At 38.4% G+C, this 21,701-nt stretch overlaps 2 protein-coding genes across 3 annotated transcripts in view; one reads left to right on the top strand and one right to left on the bottom strand.

Annotated features, from left to right (window-relative positions):
• The window catches only part of LOC126279013 (etoposide-induced protein 2.4 homolog), a 36,338-nt gene extending 34,404 nt beyond the window's left edge, over window positions 1-1,934 (bottom strand). The window contains exons 1-3 of one of the 2 annotated variants that reach the window (XM_049979397.1): window positions 1,846-1,934; window positions 1,459-1,643; window positions 1,115-1,370 (exon numbers count right to left, since the gene is read on the bottom strand). In XM_049979397.1, coding sequence (XP_049835354.1) covers window positions 1,115-1,370; window positions 1,459-1,643; window positions 1,846-1,860 — 456 coding nt within the window. In that variant the 5' untranslated portion in view covers window positions 1,861-1,934. Of the gene's footprint in view, window positions 1-1,114; window positions 1,371-1,458; window positions 1,644-1,743 lie in introns of both variants that reach the window. The other variant, XM_049979396.1, reaches the window with a different exon arrangement.
• A 221-nt stretch (window positions 1,935-2,155) lies between these two features.
• LOC126279014 (trafficking protein particle complex subunit 4) lies at window positions 2,156-21,283 on the top strand. The gene is made up of 3 exons (XM_049979398.1): window positions 2,156-2,353; window positions 19,177-19,455; window positions 19,531-21,283. Exons 1-3 carry the CDS (start codon window positions 2,179-2,181, stop codon window positions 19,728-19,730), a joined length of 654 nt encoding a protein of 217 aa, XP_049835355.1. The 5' UTR covers window positions 2,156-2,178; the 3' UTR covers window positions 19,731-21,283.
• The last annotated feature ends 418 nt before the right edge of the window (window positions 21,284-21,701 follow it).

Raw genomic sequence — 21,701 nt, 5'->3', positions numbered from 1 at the left:
AAATGTTATAATTGAATTTTATATTGTTTGTTTTCGGATGATGCAGTGTTTATTTATTGTTGCATATTGAGCTTGTCCCCAACCTAAGCCTCCAATTTTCTGTAGTTGTCCCGTTTGTTACACTTCATTTTTGGAGTGAGACATTACTGTCATTTTTATTTTTGTTCGCATTTGTTTGCATGTGTATGTAGGGATGTCATGATTGCCATATTGTATACGCTGGAACTAGCCATTTCCACCATACTGATGATGTCACGGGTCAAAGCAAACGAGTGGAATGTGACGCTTCTGTAATGCCAGTATTTTTGATATGACAGCTCTTGGCTTCTACACTTGCAAAACAGGCTCTAGAATTTGTATAGAAATTATGCCCGATGCCAAACAGCATGTGATTAATTTTTCTTGCACTCAACCATGTTGTAGCAAATAGTGTGTTATTTTCAGAGGGTTCGTAACTCATTTGCCTGTCTTACAGAAATACAGACATTATTTTGTGTCATTTAGAACAACTCTTCATAATTTTTGCAATTTCTTTTTATCTGTATATGTAACTGCTGTATTTTGAAACAAAATAAATAATTAGAAGAGTGTCAAAGTGGGGTATCAGATACCCCCTTCCCAAAACCGAAAATCTTGTTGTGGTAGCAAAGCCCAATGTTCACATCTATGCCATACTGAAAACTGCAAGGGGGGGGGGGGGGGGGGGTGTCACAATATGTAACTTTTACCAATAACTGGTTTTGATTGTAATAACCATCATACCAAGATTACACACAACACGAGGGCTAGTATTCAGAGAAGCTTAGGAACCCATCACCAAAACTTGTTTCTGCCAGTAGAATGAAACTTACATATGATTTGGTCTGTTTTATTTATTTATTTTTATATGAAGTACAATCACTGACATTCCAATAGGCTGCCAAAATTTCTTTCCTTTCTTTCCCAGTCCTCTGCTGGACTAGTAGTAAATATGGATGTATATTTGAGAGTATGATTCTAAGCTGTTAAACTTACTGTTACATACTGGAGGGCATACTGATGAGAATTCATTTCATTTCTCATACATGAATTACTAATGGCACATAAAATTGTACAAATATTTTATGATGCTCACCTGAAACCACAAGCTATTTACAATCTTGCTTAGCAAGAAAAGAGGCAACACCCACATGGTGCTGAATGTCCAAGTGAGGATTGGATGTATCCATGACCAGACAGTATTTTCTGTGTCTGGTGAATGGCCGAAGAGTATGGACAAGAAGAATCTCAAAAAAGGCAGCACCCCACATTCAAAAAGAAATATACTGAATAAAAACACAACACCATTTAGTGCACAACACTGTAGTGCCCGAGATAACACGGAAACTGTCCTGGAAATTAGAATGTTTTAGAAAGCAAACATAATAGTATTTGACTTCCAACAGTGTTGCATGTGGATAAATTAAATACAGTGCTTACTCTGGCTCTTTGGAAGACACTTTCGATGTTTCATCTTTTCTAGAGGAATCCCTTCTCCTGGGCGTAGCGTCCTTCTTGGGTGTACTCTGAGATGCCTTTTCTTTTATCTGCTTATCCAGAATAAATATTCCTACAGTGCCTTTTATGCTATCTATACACCCGCGGAAAACAGCGTACATTATGCCCTAAAAGAAGATGCGTCGTTAGAACAGTGTCACTCATCACTGCAAAGTATGTTCTTGCAATCCAAGGCAACAAAGTACATCGGGCAGCAAGATTTTGCACCTTTGTAACACTTTTAACAGTTTCTGGGAGATGTGCAAGAAAACGGGGCCATTCATAAAGTATTCTGTTACTCGAACTCCTGTAATAACTAAAATGACTTACATAAAAATGTTCCATTTTGTATATTCCGCGAGTCACATTCAAACAAACTCAACTACAACATTCAGAAAATATCATTGCAATAACAAATCACGATCGATTCTCGATACGAAGCGCATGGCTACATGTTGGGGGAAGGGCTTGCTTTGTCATTATTCTTTAGTGGAGTAACCATTCTGGTTTGAAATGCTAAACGAGAAAATAAAGATCAGTTATGTTATTATTTCGTCGTCTCCATTAAATGATAATGAAACGATAGATCGACACAGAATCTGATGTCAGGGGAGGAGCAGCTGCCACAATAACCTTTTCCAGTTGTCTGGTTTGTGATGCATTATGGTTGTGTACGGTGTTTACATCGTATCGAAGTCTGGTGGTCTGATATTTAATCATGATCACAATGTACCTAAAATTGAGACAGAAAAAACGTTCAGTTATCCCTTGGATATTAAGCTTATATATGAAAATAAAAAGATAGTAGTTGTTTTTGGTCAGAGGGATGGTATAATGGGTAAGTTTTTAAGTGTCAACACAACGCAAGATTCTGCGTTGAACCACAGAGGAACGATCTAAGAGTTACCTTACGTTGAAATAACATTTTTGAAGGGGTATTTTTGTACTTATCTTCAGTTCCAAGACTGGTTTGATTAGATCTGCATGCTAGTCTATCGTGTGCCAATCTCTTCACATTTACCGCTACGAGCATTCATTTGAATTTGCACGTTTAGTCTGGAACATTACTATACGAATACTTTTTCATTGCATTATTTACTATAAATACATGTGATTTCACTAACAATTACTCGCCCACGTTTATCACAAAGTCAAAAATTCCTCCCCAGACCAATTATTCTGCTGCTTGTGGCGTCTGAGTAAACCACACATTAGTTTTAATTCCTTCTAGTTTGAACTGCTACATTAAACTATTATTATTGTTACTAAGTAAGCATCGTTCGTTGGCCATGCCCTGCCAGATTACGTCCTATCTTACCGACTGTATATTAAAACCACTAGTAAAACTAAGATAACAGGCAAAAAAACTACGCAATACTGACTTTATAAACAGTGTTTGTAAACAAAACAACTAACTCTGTACAGGTATTGAAAGTTTCTAGTTTATGGTTACAAATATGGTGATATGATGTTGACCAACCAACAGTTCAACTTATAGGGAAGAATCCATTTACAGAATGTAGTGGCTGTTGCTTGAAGATGTTATTCTTACAGCATAGTCATGATTCTAGCTCTGAACGTCCTCAGTGGCAACGTTTTAACATCCAGTGGTAGGTGGTCGAACATCTTCATGACTGCTGTGGGGAAAACTGTCCAGTGTCTCACTTCGTGTGACAACTTTGAATATCAATGGCAGCCATATCGGATGTGTCATAGTTGTGAATGTCTTGTCTTGCAGGAGTCTTGATTTTCTTTTATATAGGCAACAGAGTCGAATACATTCAGGGTAATTATTGTAATTGTTCTTAGCTGCTTGAAAGTGGATCTACAGTGGTCAAATATCATGCTTGAAGGTATTATTCTTACAGTCTTCGTGTGTAGGAGCAATATGTTTTTACTTCCGGTAGTGTCTCCCCAGAGCAGTCATATAGCTGTGGAATAGTGCCTGACATTATTGTGATCAAGTTCCTTCTTGTTATCACATATTTGAGCTACCGTAGGAGATAAATTACTCAAGAGCTTAGAACACACATGTTCAATGTGTTCGGTTCACATCAGCCTTTTGTCAGTTGTGATTGCCAGGACTTTGACACCATCAACATTTGCTATGCATCCACAGTCAACAATGCTGCATAATATTTTCTGGGTCGTATATTCATTTAAGTTCATTTTGTTTGATTTTATCAACTTTTTGGCTACTCGAAAAGTGACTAAATAAATTCAAAATCCTTTAGTTTCTTTGCTGAATTTGCGTGTCCTTAGTTATTAATGGTGTATCATCTGCAAAGAGCAGGGTATGACCACCACAGCATTAGTCATTGACAAATATTAAAAAGAGCACAGGGCCAAGTATGGAGCCTGCAGTACACTGTCAAGTGCCATTTCATAAGACATCACTCCCTGGATGTGAGCACTATGCTGCCTGTATTTTAGGTAAGGTGACTTAGCCTCAAAAGCCACACCCTTTATACCATATGATTGTAATTTTTCCAACAGTGTCTTATGAGAAATGCAATAGAGTGCCTCATTTAGATCAAAAGAATTAGTGCCGTGCAGTTCTTTTCTTCAACTGCTTCCATTATTTTTGTTGTTACATCAAGCATTGTAGTAAACGTAGATTTCCCTCTTCTAAAATTCCTGTCAGTTATTCAGTGAGAAGTTGTAGTCTTTGAAATGAAACAACAGTTGGTTATTCATTGCAGTTCCAGCACACGATATGCCACATATATCTATGCTAATAGAGTGTTTAAAACCTTTCACAGTTTTAACTAGTGGTTAGACACTGGACTCGCATTTTGGAGGATGACGGTTCAATCCCGTGTCCGTCCATCCTGATTTAGGGTTTCCGTGATTTCCCTAAATCGCTCCAGGCAAATGCCGGGATGGTTCCTCTGAAAGGGCACGACCGACTTCCTTCCCCATCCTTCCCTAATCCAATGAGACCGATGACCACACTGTCTGGTCTCCTTCCCCAACCAACCAACCAACAGTTTTAACTATGTCCTCTGGAAGCCCTTTTTTCCTCCTGGTCAAGATACAACTATTGCTAATGCTGATACTGCTTGTAATATCAATTTCCAAGTCTGGTACTTCAGCTACATTACTCCCAACAACACCTATAGAACCATCAGGGCTGCAAGTATTTAATAGGGCAGTGAGTCTTTTTCTGTGTTCGCCAACCAGTTCACAGGCCACTTTGCATGGGTTGCAGCCTTCAGAAATGAGCTTAATATTATAACCCTTCTTGGCTGCTTCTACTTTCTTCCTGTAGAATCCTTTACCTTTCAGATAAGAGCAATGAATCATGTCTTTGGCTCTGGCATCTGCTGCTGTTTTAACTTGGTCATTTAGCAGCAAAATAACACACATTGTGTTCGAACTTGTAAGTACACCATTCTTGCCTTTGCCCTTTTTTTTCTTCCATTTTGTAGTTTACTTAAGGGATTATTTATTGTTACTGATGGGAAACAGTTGTCAAAATTTGTTTTCAAGAGCTGGAAAATATATTTGAAACCATCATTTGGTCCCAGTCCTACATCTTCAGACTGCAGTCAAATTCAACAAGGGCATACTCCACAGCCAATCGATTTGTCTGCTCGTTTAGTGTGTGTACGTTTGTCACCTGTGTATGATTAAACATTATTTAAAATGCCAAGACTCATGTTAGGATTATGGTTAAAATTTCCATCGAGCCATTGAGATTTGAATACTCCATGGTTTCTCCAAATCATTTAAGGCAATTGGTCCCTTTGAAAATGACATGACTGATTTCTCTCCTCATCTTCACCAAAACAATGCTTGTTATATTTCTAGTGACCTATTAGTCAATGGTACATTAAACCATAACCCTTGTGTTTCCACTTTAATGTGTTATTGATTTGGATATACTGGATTTTAGAAGGATGTGCCAGGGAAGGAATAAGTAATTGGAATGACTTTAAAAAATTAGCTTAGGAAATTAGTGTTCACTCTCAACTCAAAATATCATTTACATGTTCCCTCACCCAGTATAGAGAAATTAAAGTACAGTATGGTCCCTATTTCTGAACAGTTAGCAGATCTGACTGCTATTTGAAGGAGCTGGTTAAATTTCCAATCCCAGGATTTTTATTTGCTGGTAGGGCCTGAACTAGATGAACTCAGCCTTGTGAACATAGTTGAGGAGTAACTTACAATGAATAGTGATTTTGAGATTGCAAATCTGATAACAGTTGGGAGAGTGGTGTGATCAATATACTGATCCACCAGAATATTATGACCACCGACTTGCTATTGATATAAACCCATCCAGTGGATAGCAGAAATGATTGCTACTCTCTCTCTCTCTCTCTCTCTCTCTCTCTCTCTCTCTCTCTCCCCCTCTCCCCCTCCCTCTCTCCCTCTCTCTCCCTCTCTCTCCCTCTCTCTCCCTCTCTCTCTCTCCCTCTCTCCCTCCCTCCCTCCCTCCCTCCCTCCCTCCCTCCCTCCCTCCCTCCCTCCCTCACACACACACACACGTGGTACAGTGAGCATGCTGTCTGTGTGTAGAATGGGGAAGGCGTGCCATTCTATCTGAGCTTTGACCAAGGGCAGATTGTGATGGCCTGGAGCAAGAGCATTTTGGAAACTGCATGACCTGTTGGGTGTTCAAGGAGTGCCGTGGTGAGCATCTTCAACACATGGTGAAACTACATCCATATGGCATGGGGTTATGTGCCACCCATCATTACAGATGTTGAACATCATAGGCAGGGCAGACTGGTAAAAACAGGACAGGTGACGAACTGTGGCAGAACTAACATCAGACTTTAATGCTGGGCAGAGTACAAGTGAATGAACACACAGTCCACTGAAGACTCCTAATGATGTGCCTAAGCAGCCAACGACCCATGCATGTGCCAATGTTAACAACACGACATTGGCTACTATGACTGAAATAGGCACGTGACCATTGGCGCTCGATGTTGGTACAATGTTGCATGATATGATGAATGCCGATACCTTGTTCATCATACTGATCGGAGGGCACAAATCCATTGTCTTCCAGGGGAAGAGCTCTTAACACCTGTACTGTGGGCCAGAGACGAGCTGGCAGTGTCTCCATTATGCTATGGGAAACATTTATGTGTGCATCCATGGGTCCAGTGGAGTTCATGCAAGACACCATGATGGTCAAGGAGTATCATACACTGGTTGCAGACTGCATACACCCCTTCATGACGATCATGTTTCCCGACAGCAGTGGCATTTTTCAACAACATAACACTACATCACAAGGCTAGGAGTGTGATGGGAGTCGTTCGAGGAACACAGTGGTGAGTTCCAGTTGATGTGATGGCCCTCTAACTCTCCAGATTTGAACCTGATTGAACACATCTGAGATGTGATTGAACATGGCTTCAGAGCTCATTACCCCTGTCCCCAGAGTTTATGGCCATTAGGTGAGTTGCGTGTGCAGATGTGGTGCCAACTCCCTCCAGCTACCTACCAAGGCCCATTGCTTCCATGCCATGACATGTTGCTACTGTTATTCTTGCTAAAGATGGGCATACCAGCTATTAGGTAGGTGGTCATAATGCTCTGGCTGATCAGTGTATATGCTCCTCCGTACGAGCTTCAGTGATGCTGTTTTCCGAAGATGGCCATGGCTTCTGGTTAGTAAAATTTGATCCTTATGGCCTAATCACAGAACTTTAATACTATTTGGTATTTTGTGTAGCCTGTTCAAGATATTTGTCCAAGTAAATCGCATGAGGCCTCAGAAGCTATCAGGCATTGGAAGTGTCAATACATCACTAGTGTTAACATATACAATAGTCAATACAGTAGTGATAATAAATATAGAACTAACTTACAATGTCATACTTGGTCAGGTTATTGCAATCTGTGTAGTAGTAGTAGTAGTAGTAGTAGTAGTAGTAGTGTCAAGGCTCCTGTTTTGGCCACTACCTTACTTTGGCCACTTTCATGCAGTTAGTGAATTTTGAAGCTTCTTTTGAATATCAGCCAATCTTGCAATAGCTTATTATGAACAACATGAAATGTGCTATTCAATTAGATGTAGAAGCATTCCTTTGTTATTGTTCAGAATCATGATTTTGTGAAAATATATGTGTTGAAGTTGTTTCACAGAGTTTTTCTTTAAGCAACACTAATTTGTTTTTAATATTCTACACATTTAAATAAAACATCAGAACAAACTTGATCTGTTGGAAGGTAAGGTTAAGTATTATAGTTTCATTTCTTACAAGTTCAGTATGGTACAACCCAACAACATATTATTAAACTTCAGTGGCCATTAACAAACCCATCTTTAGTCATGGTTCCCTGTTACGCCCATGCTTTTGGCCATAAGTAGAGATGTGTGTGTCCTGTAGTGGCCACTTTTAAAAATATGACACAACATCTATAATACAGAGTTGGTCTTCATTTCTAACTAGGCTGATTTTATTTAAGTAGGCATATGTAAACAGTTTCCATTATTTTTTTATACAGAGATAGACCTAATTATTAGTCTTGTCTGAGCACCTCATATTAATTGATCTATCCTTGTAACTTAGCGAAATTTGTTACATGAATTTTGAAAATACAACACTTTTAACCCAAAGTTTTGGAGTCAACCAAAAAATAGAGAGATTTCAGTACCCTCTCAGTGGAGTTAAAAATGCGCTGGAGGCTATTGTTGGGGGAATGAAAGTTGTTATTGCAAGCAAATTGTATAATACTCCAAGAACATTAAGGAATAAAGTTTCTGGTCTGTCTCTACTACTGGGCACTGTGGCACATATTCTGTCTTGAGGGGGAGGGGGAGAAAAAATATTGATGGGCTTGGTTGTGGACTGTCCAACATGATGTTGCCAATTTGTGAGGACAATCTCTATGATCTTTCATCATCATCATCATTTAAGACTGATTATGTCTTTCAGCATTCAGTCTGGGGCATAGCCCCCCTTATAAAATTCCTCCATGATCCCCTATTCAGTGCTAACATTGGTGCCTCTTCTGATGTTAAACCTATTACCTCAAAATCATTCTTAACTGAATCCAGGTACCTTCTCCTTCGTCAGCCCCGACTCCTCCTACCCTCTACTGCTGAACCCATGAGTCTCTTGGGTAACCTTGCTTCTCCTATGCGTGTAGCATGACCCCACCATCTAAGCCTGTTCGCCCTTACTGCTACATCTATAGAGTTCATTCTCAGTTTTTCTTTGATTTCCTCATTGTGGACACCCTCCTGCCATTGTTCCCATCTACTAGTACCTGCAATCATCCTAGCTACTTTCATACCTGTAACCTCAACCTTGTTGATAAGGTAACCTGAATCCACCCAGCTTTCGCTCCCATACAACAAACTTGGTTGAAAGATTGACCGGTGCGCAGATAACTTAGTCTTGGTACTGACTTCCTTCTTGCAGAAGAGAGTAGATCGTAGCTGAGTGCTCACTGCATTAGCTTTGCTACACCTCGCTTCCAGTTCTTTCACTATGTTGCCATCCTGTGAGAATATGCGTCCTAAGTACTTGAAACCGTCCACCTGTTCTAACTTTGTTCCTCCTATTTGGCACTCAATTCGTTTATATTTCTTCCCCACTGACATTATTTTCATTTTGGAGATGCTAATTTTCATACCATAGTCCCTACATTTCTGATGTAGCTCTGAAATATTAGTTTGCAAACTTTCAATCGAATCTGCCATCACAACTAAGTTATCCGCATATGCAAGACTGCTTATTTTGTGTTCACATATCTTGATCTCACCCAGCCAGTCTATTGTTTTCAACATATGATCCATAAATAATATGAACAACAGTGGAGACAGGTTGCAGCCTTGTCTTACCCCTGAAACTACTGTGAACCATGAACTCAATTTACCGTCAACTCTAACTGCTGCCTGACTATCCATGTAAAGACCTTTAATTACTTGCAAAAGTTTGCCTCCTATTCCATAATCTCATAGAACAGACAGTAACTTCCTCCTAGGAATCCAGTCATATGCCTTTTCTAGATCTATAAAGCATAGATACAATTCCCTGTTCCACTCATAACACTTCTCCATTATTTGCCGTAAGCTAAAGATCTGGTCCTGACAACCTCTAAGAGGCCTAAACCCACACTGATTTTCATCCAATTGGTCCTCAACTAATACTCGCACTTTCCTTTCAACAATACCTGAGAAGATTTTACCCACAACGCTGATTAAAGAAATACCTGTGTAGTTGTTACAATCTTTTCTGTTTCCATGTTTAAAGATTGGTGTGATTACTGCTGTTGTCCAGTCTGATGGAACCTGTCCCAACTCCCAGGCCATTTCAGTTATCCTGTGCAGCTATTTAAGACCTGACATTTCTCTGTATTTGATGAGTTCCGACTTAATTTCATCCACCCCAGCTGCTTTATTGCACTGCAATCTATTGACCATTTTCTCCACTTCCTCAAATGTGATCCTATTTCCACCATCATTCCTATCCCATTCTACCTCGAAATCTGAAACATTACTGAATGCATTTTCACCTACATTGAGCAACTCTTCAAAATATTCACTCCATCTGCCCAAGGCATCCACAGGATTCACCAGCAGTTTTCTTGACCTGTCCAAAATACTTGTCATTTCCTTCTTACCTCCCTTTTGAAGACTACTAATTACACTCCAGAATGGTTTTCCAGCAGCTTGACCCATAGTCTCCAACCTGTTTCCAAAGTCTTCCCAAGATTTCTTCTTGGATGCTGCGATTATCTGTTTGGCTTTGTTTCTTTCTTCAACATAACTTTCTCTGTCTACCTGAGTTCTAGTATGTAGCCATTTTTGATACGCCTTCTTTTTCCTTTTACAGGCTGCCTTGACTGTGTCATTCCACCAAGCTATTTGCTTCATCCTACTTTTACACACTACTGTTCCAAGACATTCTTTAGCCACTTCTAGTACTGTGTCCCTGTACCTTGTCCATTCCTTTTCCAATGACTGTAATTGACTACATTCAACTAACTGTACCTTTCTGAGATCGCTGTTATGTACTTGTGCCTGATTTCATTATCCTGAAGTTTCTCCACTCTTATCCTCCCACATATGGACCTGACCTTGTGCACTTTCAGCCTCACAATCCCAATTTCACTGCAGATTAAATAATGATCAGTGTCATCAGAGAATCCCCTGAATACACATGTGTCCCTCACAGCCTTCCTGAATACCTGGTTTGTTATTATATAGTCAATGACAGATCTGTTTCCCCTGCCTTCCGAAGTACACCGGTGAATGTTCTTATGTTTAAAAAAGGAATTTGTGATTACTAAGCCCATACTGGCACAGAAATCCAAGAGTTGTTTCCCATTCCTGTTGGCCTCCATATCCTTTCCAAATTTACCCATAACCTTTTCATACCCTTCTGTTCTATTTCCAATTCAGGCGTTAAAATCACCCATGGGCAGAACACTGTCCTTGTCCTTTATTCTAACAACTACATCACTGAGTGCCTCATAAAAACTATCCATCTTATCTTGATCTGTCCCTTCACAATGCGAATATACTGACACAATCCTAATTTTCTTGCTAGACACTGTCAAATCTATCCACATCAGTCGTTCGTTTACATACCTTATTGCAACTACGCTGGGTTCCATTTCTTTCCTGATGTAAAGCCCAACACCCCATTGTGCTATTCCTGCTTTGAGTCCTGACAGGTAGATCTTGTATTCTCCCACTTCCTCTTCTTTCTCACCCCTTACCCGAATGTCACTAACAGCTAAAATGTCCAGCCTCATCTTACTTGCAGCCTCTGCCAGCTCTACCTTCTTCCCAGAGTAGCCCCCATTGATATTAATAGCTCCCCATCTCATTACTATTTGTTTGCCAAGTCGTATCTTAGGAGTCCCTGGTTTGTCAGTTAGAGGTGAGATTCCGTCACCTCCAAAGGTCCGAGGCATTTTGCTCTGATTGTTGCCAGCATCATATTTAAAGTACCAGGGAAGCAGGTTGCTAGCCTTATTTGCCCCAAGTCCCATTGGGTTTTACCCCTAACGGCTGAGGGACTAACCGGTGGATTTGGTAGTCTTTGCCCTATGAGCACAAAGGTGACCACGGTTCAGAATATGTCTGAGATGCCCAGCCTTATTCCAAAGTAACTGGTATCCCGACTGCTGGGACCACTTACTTGGCTACTCATACGTTGCCCGTGGTTCATGAACTAGGACATGACTACAGGAACCCACACCATGAACCACTCTATTGATCTTTGCAAAAACTTATTGTAAAAGGCAGATTTGTGAAATTTTAAGGCTGCATTGCAAACAGTCAAACTGGAGAAAAGTGGTATCGTGGCTTTCCTAAGAGCGAGAAAGTTTTTTTCACTAAAATATGATGAATGTTAATGGGGCTAGAGGCTCTATTACAGGGAAGAAAAATAAGAAATTGGTTCCAGGAAGTATCTGAAACTCTGAATGATTAAGGATTGTTAAACAACCCTAACAGAGATATAGCTTTGCCACAGCCTGTGGGACGTCTCCATAATGAAATTTTCACTCTGCAGCAGAATATTTACTGATATGAAACTTCCTGGCACATTAAAACTGCGTGCTAGACTGAGACTTGAAGTTGAGACCTTTGCCTGTCACTGGCAAGTGCTCTACCGATTGAGCTACCCGAGCATGACTCGTGACTCATCGTCACAGCTTTACTTCTGCTAATACCTTGTATCCTACCATTCATACCAGTGCACATTCTGCTGCAGAGCGAATATTTCATTCTGGGAACACTGTCAGAGTTTCTAATATCGGTAAAACATGTTTTTCCTTTCTCCTAAAGGGGAATTAGTCAAAGGTTGTTTCTAGGCCAGTCATTACAATAATTTTTGTTTAACTGTTTTCTATTCCACTCAATTGCTGCAACGTTTACCTGCTGTATGCCTGTTTGTTTTGTTATGTTCTTGTATAAAGAACAAGTTACTTTCTAAAAAATTGGTTATATAATTATTTGAAACCCGGTTTTACATGCTTGTAACATACAGACTTTGAAACAATAGTTGATTTCTTTTTAAGATATTCTTATACTTTTTTCCTATAGCAAACATATAACCTGTTTTGAAATGTCCTTAAGAAGGCCATAAATGGTGCCTAGATGCTAGTAGTAGTAGTAGTAGTAGTAGTAGTAGTAGTAGTAGTAGTAGTAGTGGTGGTGGTGGTGGTGGTGGTGGTGGTGGTGGTGGAGGAGGAGTAGTGGGTAACTTTTATGTAGCTATCACATGTCATTTAAGGGAGAAAAAGCAATTCATATTGACAAAATCAAGCAATGTAAACAAAGGAAACTCCAGATAGTAATTTCGACAGCGTAGGAAAATATAGATTGCTACTTAGCAGAAAGAAGACATGTTACATGGGAGATAGGCACAATTAAGACAATTACACATTGCATGAGGCGTGCTTACTTGTGTGTGTGAATGGTGTTTGTTTCTCTTTTGCTGATGAAGGCTGCGACTTTTGTGTAAGTGTCTTTTAATTGTGCCTGTCTGCAACTTAACGTGTCTTCTTTACAGTAAGTTGCACCCTATCTTTTCTTATAATTCGAGTAGGCAGATATTTGCATATATACAGGTCTAGTTGGACAAGGATGGATAGTCAGATGTAGCCTTATATCATGGGCAGGGCCGGTTTAAGGTACAAGTGACACGAGCCACAGCTTGTGATGCAAAACTGAGAGGATTGTCAGAGGTGGCACAGGTGTAAGAATTCTATATGTGACATTCCAAATTAGTAGTGACTGCTTCGGGTGCCAAAGTGAGTGGAGCATCAGGGTCACCCACGTGCTATGTTCATAAAAAGCGTGTATCACTACAAATGGTGAAATCTGACACAGGTGAAAGAGTGTGAAACAAAACAGGGTTGGGGTGGGCTCCAAAGTAACTTATGTGGAAAAATGTGCTAGTACTGGCCCTGATAGTAGGAAACCATGGAAAACCTAAATCAGGATAACTGGTTGTCTCGGAGACTCCTCTCTCCTGAAAATATGACCAGTCTGCTTAAAATGGCTCAACCTAATCCATTTTACTCCTAGTATACAATACAGGTCGGCTGAACCTATTGAGAATAGATGTTGGCTTTGTTCCTTAATGTAATGATGATGTGACATATTATGTCGTATGTGTGCAAACAGAACACTGACATTATTTCTTTTGTGTCTATATTACTTTTTGTAATGTAGGTTGTGATGACACTCTGCCCTGTTGTGTAGCCTGGGGTATAGATTAAATTAAAAGATGAGAGTTTCATAAATTCTTGCAAAGAAATTATCTAATAACAAAAAATCTGGTGCTACATTGATAATTCACTTCTCAGTACCAGTTGCTGAGTGCACTATGGTACACACAGTGTCAGTTGACTTCAGGATCCCATGACGATGTTTGCTTTCCATTTTATGTATCCTAACTTCTTATTTGCTTACCTGAAAACTGTGCGTATATCCCTTCATAATTACTGGAGATGAGCTCTGAACAAGGATATGATATCTAGTTGTTTAAGTTGCAGAGCTTTGATGTAGGGCTCTGAAAGTGTAAGAAAAAAAGAATTTTGTTGTGAAATGGAAGAGGTGCTTTATTATTTTAACTAATGTTACATATTTTTGCCAAACTCTTTCACTGTGTCATGTAAGTAAACCCTCTTTGTATAGAGCTTAAAAGGCAGCCCTATTTTTTAACGGTGTCTGAAAGAGCTTATTTATTCTTTTATAGTAAATATAAGTTTAGTCTAGATCTGGTTCTGTGATCATGAACAGAGCTATTTATGCAGTAGTTATCAAAGTTATGTTTGATCTGCTTAACTGATTGGCAAATTTACTTGCTTGATGTAGTTAAAATGCTCAGTGATTTGAACAGGTATTTACAATGAACCCAAGTGCTATTTTTAGATAGCATTCTTATGGCTGTTTTTTTTTTTTAGTTGGAAAACTGTGTGTATATTTTGTACATATGTCCCCCAGGAAAGAATTTCATATCTAACATTTGAGTGTTTGTACAAATGTTATGTACTTACAAGGCACTGACTGTTATTCACTGGTGACAGGACTCCAAGGGGATAACATACAGATGACACAGTAAATAATAAAGGTATAATTCGGAGCACTCGTAAACTAGGTCTACAATAAGCTCTGGGAGCCATGCTGCAAATTATCCTCAATGCATTCTTTTTGCAATTTAAAAATACTGGTAAAAAGTTTTGTTGGCTCCTTAGTATACTGCTGTGTGTTTTATGACTTACAGCATTATAAATTACTTTGAGCACAGTAATAGTAAAAAAAAGTGGCATAGGTTTCTCAGAGCAAATATACACTTCCTTATTTATTTTACTAGCTTTTCTGTAATGTTTATCGTGAAGACAGTTTGAAATCCTTTACTATCACAAGGAAAAATTGACAGCATTTTAGTCTGGTTCTATGAGCATGAACATGTGTTGATGTCATGTAATATGTACATCATCATCTTTTCTTGACTGATGAGGAGGGAATTTGCATTACACATTTCATCAGCTATTAGTTCTACTTCATATTTTAGTATCTCTACTGTTCTTGTTATTACATAGGCCATGAGATCATTAGAAAAAACTACTGCACTTGCATTTTTGCTTCATGTTAAACAAAGTCTACGTTGGAATATCAACAATAAAAAGAATAGATTGCTACTCACTAGAAAGATGACATGTTGACTTGTAGACAAGCATAATGAAGAGACTATTACACACTGAGCTTTCAGCCAAAGCCTTCTTCAGAAAGAAAGAAACACAAACACACATTTACACATGCACACACATTTGACCACTACCTTCGGCCTCTCTGGCCAGACTACAGCTTGTGTCCAGAGTGGGGCAGGGAAAGTAAGGGATAGCAGGGTATGGGTAGCAGGAGACAAGAGTGCCATCTGGTGGAGCATGCAGGGGCAAAGGTGGTAGGACAGTGTTGCCAGGTGCTGCAGCAGGAGGCTATGTGTGATGGAGGAGCTGGGGGTGAGGGACAGGGCGCAGAAAAGGAGAGGAACAGAGAGGGGAAAAGACTGGTGGTGCATTGTCAGTGAGCATTTCACAATGAGGGCAAGATGATATGAACTGGGAGGAGATGATAGGACAGAGGGGGTTGAAACTGTTGAGTGAAAGGTATTTGGACAGTAGGTTATCATAGGTTAAGGCTGAGATAATTTCGGTAGCTGGAAATGTATGAGACCATGAAGATATTGTCAGTGAACCTGAACCAGTCAAGAGTTCGAGGTTTTCAGAGGCTAGAAATGGGCCATAAACAGGTTGCCGTAGGATGGTGCCATGCAGATGCCTATGGCTATGCTGTGGATTCATTTGTATACCTTCCCTTCAAAGGAGTAGTAGTTGTGTGTTAGGGTAAAATTAGTAAGATGTATGAGGAATGAGGTTTGTAGTCTGAGGGACACTGGGAGAGGTAGTGTTCAGTTGCAGCAAGACCGTGGCCATGAGGGATGTTAGCATATAGGGATGCTGCATCAACAGTGAGGAGTTGGGATTCAGGAAGTAAAGAAGCAGGCATGTGGGCTGGAAGAAAAGCCGTTACGCAAACAAATAGTGGTATAATTATGAAGACCAGAATAACAAAAAGACTGCTACACATGTTCCATCAGTTGTACAGAAACTCCCTAATATAAATAGTAAATACAATTTGAACTTGTACTTAGATTCATGTAGAATAAGAGCATGCGTGGACAGTCACCCAGACTATATAACACTAAGTTCAACACGAAAAATTCTAGTAAACAGTGGAAAAGCCCTCTGGAATAATAATAATATGAATTAGGATAGGTTGCTACACACCACATAGATGAGGCATTGAGGGGCGGACAGGCTCATTTAAAAGCAGACTAAGCTATCATACAAAGTCCTACATCAGATTAGAAAAAAATCTGGGGAGACTTCATCTGATAGCTTAGTCTACTTTCAATGGGAGTATGTGATTTTTCTAAATATGGCAAAGGAAGTTGTCCAATAGCGTAGTTTACTTTTAAATGTGCTTGTTTGTTGCTCAGTGCTTTATTTATGTGGTGAGGCATGAAGTATTCTAATTCACGTTGTTAAAACATTCTTTAAATTATGTAAGATTTCACTTATTCAACATGATTTTCTGTACCTTTGTAGAACTGCAGTTTGTTTTATAATGTTTCACAAGATACTGTATTGAAAGCTTTTGATAAATCAAAATGTCTTCTCCAAACCACTGGTCTGGTTTCCGTATGCATAACACACTGTGCAAACAAAGGCAAAGCAACTTAAATTGTATCTTAACCCAGAATTAGTTGTGATTAATTATCACTTAAGACTGAGTGTATTTAAAGGTATTTTTCAATTGAACTGACCAGTGTAGATTGTGTCACTTCTGACACAGGCCTGCAACTGTCACAACTTGAGAAGCCAGCTTCCTAATTGACTAGAATAACTATTATATAATTTCTGTTAAAAAGAATATCACATCCCAATCAATCCAAAGAGCAAGAAATACACTTAGCAGGCTTAAACAGTTTCACTAGCCTATGAATAGCATGACTTAAGTATTCCTGGGAGATGAACTAGTTATGATATTAATGCTCTCAGGAATAATGTAATTCTCCAGACAAGCAAAGGTGAAGTTTCCCATATCATGTTAGAACATTTTGCCCAAATCATCATCATCATCATCAACAACAACTATGATCCAGCCATCTACAGTAGTGAACATTCTCTGAGAGGAGCAATTGTGGGTTCAGTTATTCCAGTGATAAAATCTAAAGCAGTCCTTAAAGGCAGTGTCTGGTATCATCCTTACCCTATACCTCTACTATATTATAAAAATCTGTTACACTATTTCTAATGCGGTAATTTTACAATGCTTCCCAAGCAGAGTTCGGAGTTCCATTGCTCTTCATAACCCTTTGCAATTTGTAGTCATTCACCTGTCTCCTGGCAAAGCTGAAACAACAGAAACATTTTGAATGTGAAAGCATTTACTTGCATTTTATTGTCGGGTGGAGGTAAGAGTCATGCTACTGTTCCTTCTTTCAATTTTGACATGAATACTGAAAGACAGATATTGAGATAAGTAAATACAAAATACTCAACTACAAGTGCTAAACAGTGGAAAGGCTACTGAACTCAATGTGATCTCTGTATAATTCTACATATAGGATAAGAAACAATGTATTCCATTGTAGCAGCACTTTATTGTAGGTTGCTGGAACAGAAAAGCATCAAAAAAGTTTAAAAAATGGTGCAAGTCATTCTTGTTTCCCAGAAGGGTTCTGAGACCTAATTCACTGACAATGTATTTTAGAACACATTTTATGCTCGTGTATTATGACACAGACCAAAAACTCCTGTGCAAAAACCAATTTCACAAACATCAATTTTGTGAAACTGTGATCTCTCGATTTTTCCATGAGATCTAGAAGAGATTCGATTTGGGCACCTGAGTTGATGCTATATTCCTTGACTTTCAAACTATGTTTAATAAATTTATACTTTGCCATCTTATGAATCAAACACGAACTCGACTAGCTTTTTGTGATTGGGTTGAGGGCTACTTGGCTGATAGAACTCTGTGTCATTCTTAACGAATTGAAATGGTCAGGTATGAAAGTGAGGGAGTGTTACAGGGTTGCTACTCTTCAAGATGATTTTAAATGATCTGGTGGATATCTGTCTGTATATGAGCTTGTTTTATATGCCAGATTGTAATAAAATGCAGGAAACTTCAAAGGATCAAAGTTTGGTACACAAATTGTCAGCTATAAGTATAAATAAATGGTCATTATTGCACACAAATAATCAGAGACCCCCTCCCCCCAATTGTTTGATTAAATGGTCTGTGGTCAGTGACTGGATATATAAAGAACCATAAAATATGCAGCATATTGATCTGGTCCAACCTATTGTGGAAAAATACATTAAAGTAGTCATAGGAAAAGCAGGCACCAAACAAATTCATTGTAAGCATCTTAAGGAAATTTTATTCACCCAATGAAGTGGTAAGTTGCATAATCCTCACTGAACTGATTCTAGAGCATTGCCTGTCAGTGTGGACACTTACCAGTAAATGTTGCAGCACATCACCGTAAACATCACCATTGTTAATTTTTAACATTTTGGCTTCACATGGGGAGGAGAAACACTGACAAAGACTCACCAGTTTGTGGTGAATCTGATTTACACATTTCATTATGTTACATTTTGATGATTTCCCATTTATATTGCCACGAAAGGACAGCCTGTTTTAAAATTTTGCAGGATACAAAGTAAATGTTTAGAGTTCATTGTATTGCAATGTGGTTGGCTCATCTTTTTTTAGGACTAAATGTAGTACTTTAGCAACTTCTCTTTCCATTTCCCTTCCGATTTTTATCTAGTGTTTGAAAATCTTAAATAACCCATGTTTCAACAGTTTATTATGGACACTACTGACAAGTTTTATTTAACAAATAAATAAACTGTTCGATGATTATGGGACAAGTTGGTAAATATTTGTAACTTTTAAAACCACCATTAATCACCTGGGAAAAATTGTAGGTTTCTGTGTGGAAAGGAAATGTCAGCTGTGATCCATATAGTTCCAAGGGATAAATATTTATTCATAAATAATAAAAGGAAATTCTTGTTGAAATTTCTCATTTGCTATATTTCAGACACAACATTTGTTACATTTTTGTTATTTTTTTCCAGTTGGACATGTCTTAATCTCAGTGAATGGGATACCAGTCACAGGGAGACAACTGGATGATGGTAGAGATGTATTTGAGGTTTTAGAAAATGAAGAGAATTTTCCTCTTAACTTGAGATTTGGAAGGTCTAAAATGACAACCAATGAAAAAATTTTCTTGGCCAGCATGTTCTATCCACTCTTTGCAATTGCAAGTCAGTTAAGTCCGGAGCCAAGAAGTTCTGGAATTGAAGTACTGGAAGCAGATACCTTTAAACTCCACTGTTTCCAGACACTTACAGGTGCAGTAACTTTGCAGCTCACATAGTATCTGAGCATATAGTTTATGAAGCTGACAATTTTTTTTTCTTTTATAGGAGTAAAATTCATGGTGGTAGCAGAACCTCAACAACAAGGGATGGAGGTCCTGCTAAAGAAAATTTATGAACTGTATTCAGACTATGCACTGAAAAACCCATTTTACTCATTAGAGATGCCAATAAGATGTGAACTATTTGATACTCATCTCCAAAGTTTACTTGATACTATAGAAAAACAAGGAGTAAGTAATGTGTAGTTGGTAATACAGGAAGGAACATTTGAAAAATTGTTTCCATTTGTTTGTATTATAAATATAAATCTTACAAGAAATCTGTGATATATGACTAAAATGATTGTTCAATTCGCTATTTACATGTAGTTAATAAGGAAAAAAATAATTTTTATATTGGTTCAGAAAAAAGAACAACTTGTTATATTTCTGATTTCTGTACCTCTGACCCCCAAGATTTTATCTGATTCTGGTTTATCATTGATGTTTATGGTGCTTTTCTTCTCATCATTTGAAGACACATTTCTGTTGTTCTGTCTTTGTTTCTTCAACATACAAAAAATCGAAAAAATGATAGTGTTGCTGAAATCTTGGACTGAAGTAAGAGTCACATAATAGCACAGTTTGGGAGTAGTTCACATTTCTTTGATGTATTTGCAAAGCTTGATTGTGGATGCTGCAGGAACTATGAAGAGGGAAGCAAACAATGTCTTATGCTTTACTTAAATGACAACACAATTAGTCTTCTGTACTTTTAATTGCTCAGTTCCTCAACTAACACAGTGAATAGCTACCTAATTGGATAGATAAAAAATCTTCCCATGGAGTGGCAGCAGAACACATACATAAAAGACTGATGTGATTGGCAAGCTTTTGAGCCAGAGGTTCCTTCTTGAGGCAGAAGGGTTGAAGAGGAAGGAAGAAGAATGAAGGAAAAGGACTGGAGTGGTCTAAGAAAAGGGGTAGATTTTGGGAAAGTCACCCAGAACCATACGTTAGGGCAGACTTACCGTACAGGATAAGAAGGAAAGACTGATTACGAAGCAAGCTGGGAGATTTTTACTTCCCCTCATGTTTTGCCATCTGTCTCCTTAAAATTCATTTTTTCAATTTCAAGTAATTACCATTAACATACGTAAATATCATCTGCATTTCCATAGAAGAGAAAGGTTGGTCCTCAGTTTTAAAGAATATAACATCAGATCTCATTTTGTGTTTAGTTTTATGTATGTAATTGATTTTCTATTTTATTTTGACTATTCCTAGTTAGTATCTTTTGTTATAGGTTGAAATCAGTACTTTTTTGTAACTTAAATTCTATTGTTGATGTATAAACAAATATAAATTCTGTACTCATTATAACATTTGGAAGGCGAAATACTAGTAATCTTAAAGTATCTGTTTGGCTGTAGCTGGAATCTTGTTAGCAAAGTCAGCCCTTAATTAATCCCAAACTAATTAACAGTTTGTCCAAAGTATTGTTTGTCTGCTTATATTTGTTAATTTCATGATTTAAACAAATAATTCGACTTAACCCTCACAGTAGAAGAAACTGTTAAAAAGAACCAGTTTTTCAATGTTTTCAGTTAATTTTATGAGTTAAGTTTTTAATTATAATATCTGTACATTAAACTTCGAACAATGTGTAATTTCAGTACGTATTATTGTGATGATATATAAGGGCCCAAATTTTGGTCATGAGACAGTCAGTCCATGGCTGAGTTTCAGTCGAGAAACCTGTATTGGTTAGAACAACAACAACAGTGCTTCAACTTTTCTGTAAGTTTTACGCAATTAGACCTTGTGTAAAAACAAGGACAGTGTCTGCTCCATAGGTACCTTTCTAATTTTCAAGAACTGTGAACTTTGTTGCTAGGTTTTTACTGCTTGTAGACATTCAATAGTAAACTGTTGTAGTGTATGTGGAGGTTTGTCTGCACACTATTAATGAGGCTTCGAAAGTTAAAAAATAGTGCACTGGCCAGATAACTGTGTATTATCAGGGGGTTGTGAACAGTGAAATTAAAGTACTGTGAAACGCAACTGTGCACCTGTTGGCTACATGATTTACAGTAGTCAGTGTTGGAATCCACAACCCATTTTTCAGCCAGTGTAGCAACGCAGTACATCGACACAGAGGACATAAAACAAATGAAAGAAACAAAGAAGGTGAGCCGCTACAAGTAGTTAACTTTACTACTGCATTATCAAATAATT

Source organism: Schistocerca gregaria, chromosome 6 (genome assembly GCF_023897955.1).
Source record: "Schistocerca gregaria isolate iqSchGreg1 chromosome 6, iqSchGreg1.2, whole genome shotgun sequence".
NCBI lineage: Eukaryota > Metazoa > Arthropoda > Insecta > Orthoptera > Acrididae > Schistocerca > Schistocerca gregaria.
The sequence above is the reverse complement of the archived record's forward strand: the minus strand, read 5'-3'. Positions and strand labels throughout refer to the sequence as shown.

What these genes read in the sequence shown, in the direction of transcription:
- LOC126279014 (XM_049979398.1), top strand. Translation starts at nt 2,179, where the DNA reads ATGGTTGTGTACGGTGTTTACATCGTATCGAAGTCTGGTGGTCTGATA. An exon ending in TCAGAGGGATGGTATAATGG is followed by an intron (nt 2,354 to 19,176) that starts GTAAGTTTTTAA and finishes ATTTTTTTCCAG; the next exon opens with TTGGACATGTCTTAATCTCA. An exon ending in CTGTTTCCAGACACTTACAG is followed by an intron (nt 19,456 to 19,530) that starts GTGCAGTAACTT and finishes TTTCTTTTATAG; the next exon opens with GAGTAAAATTCATGGTGGTA.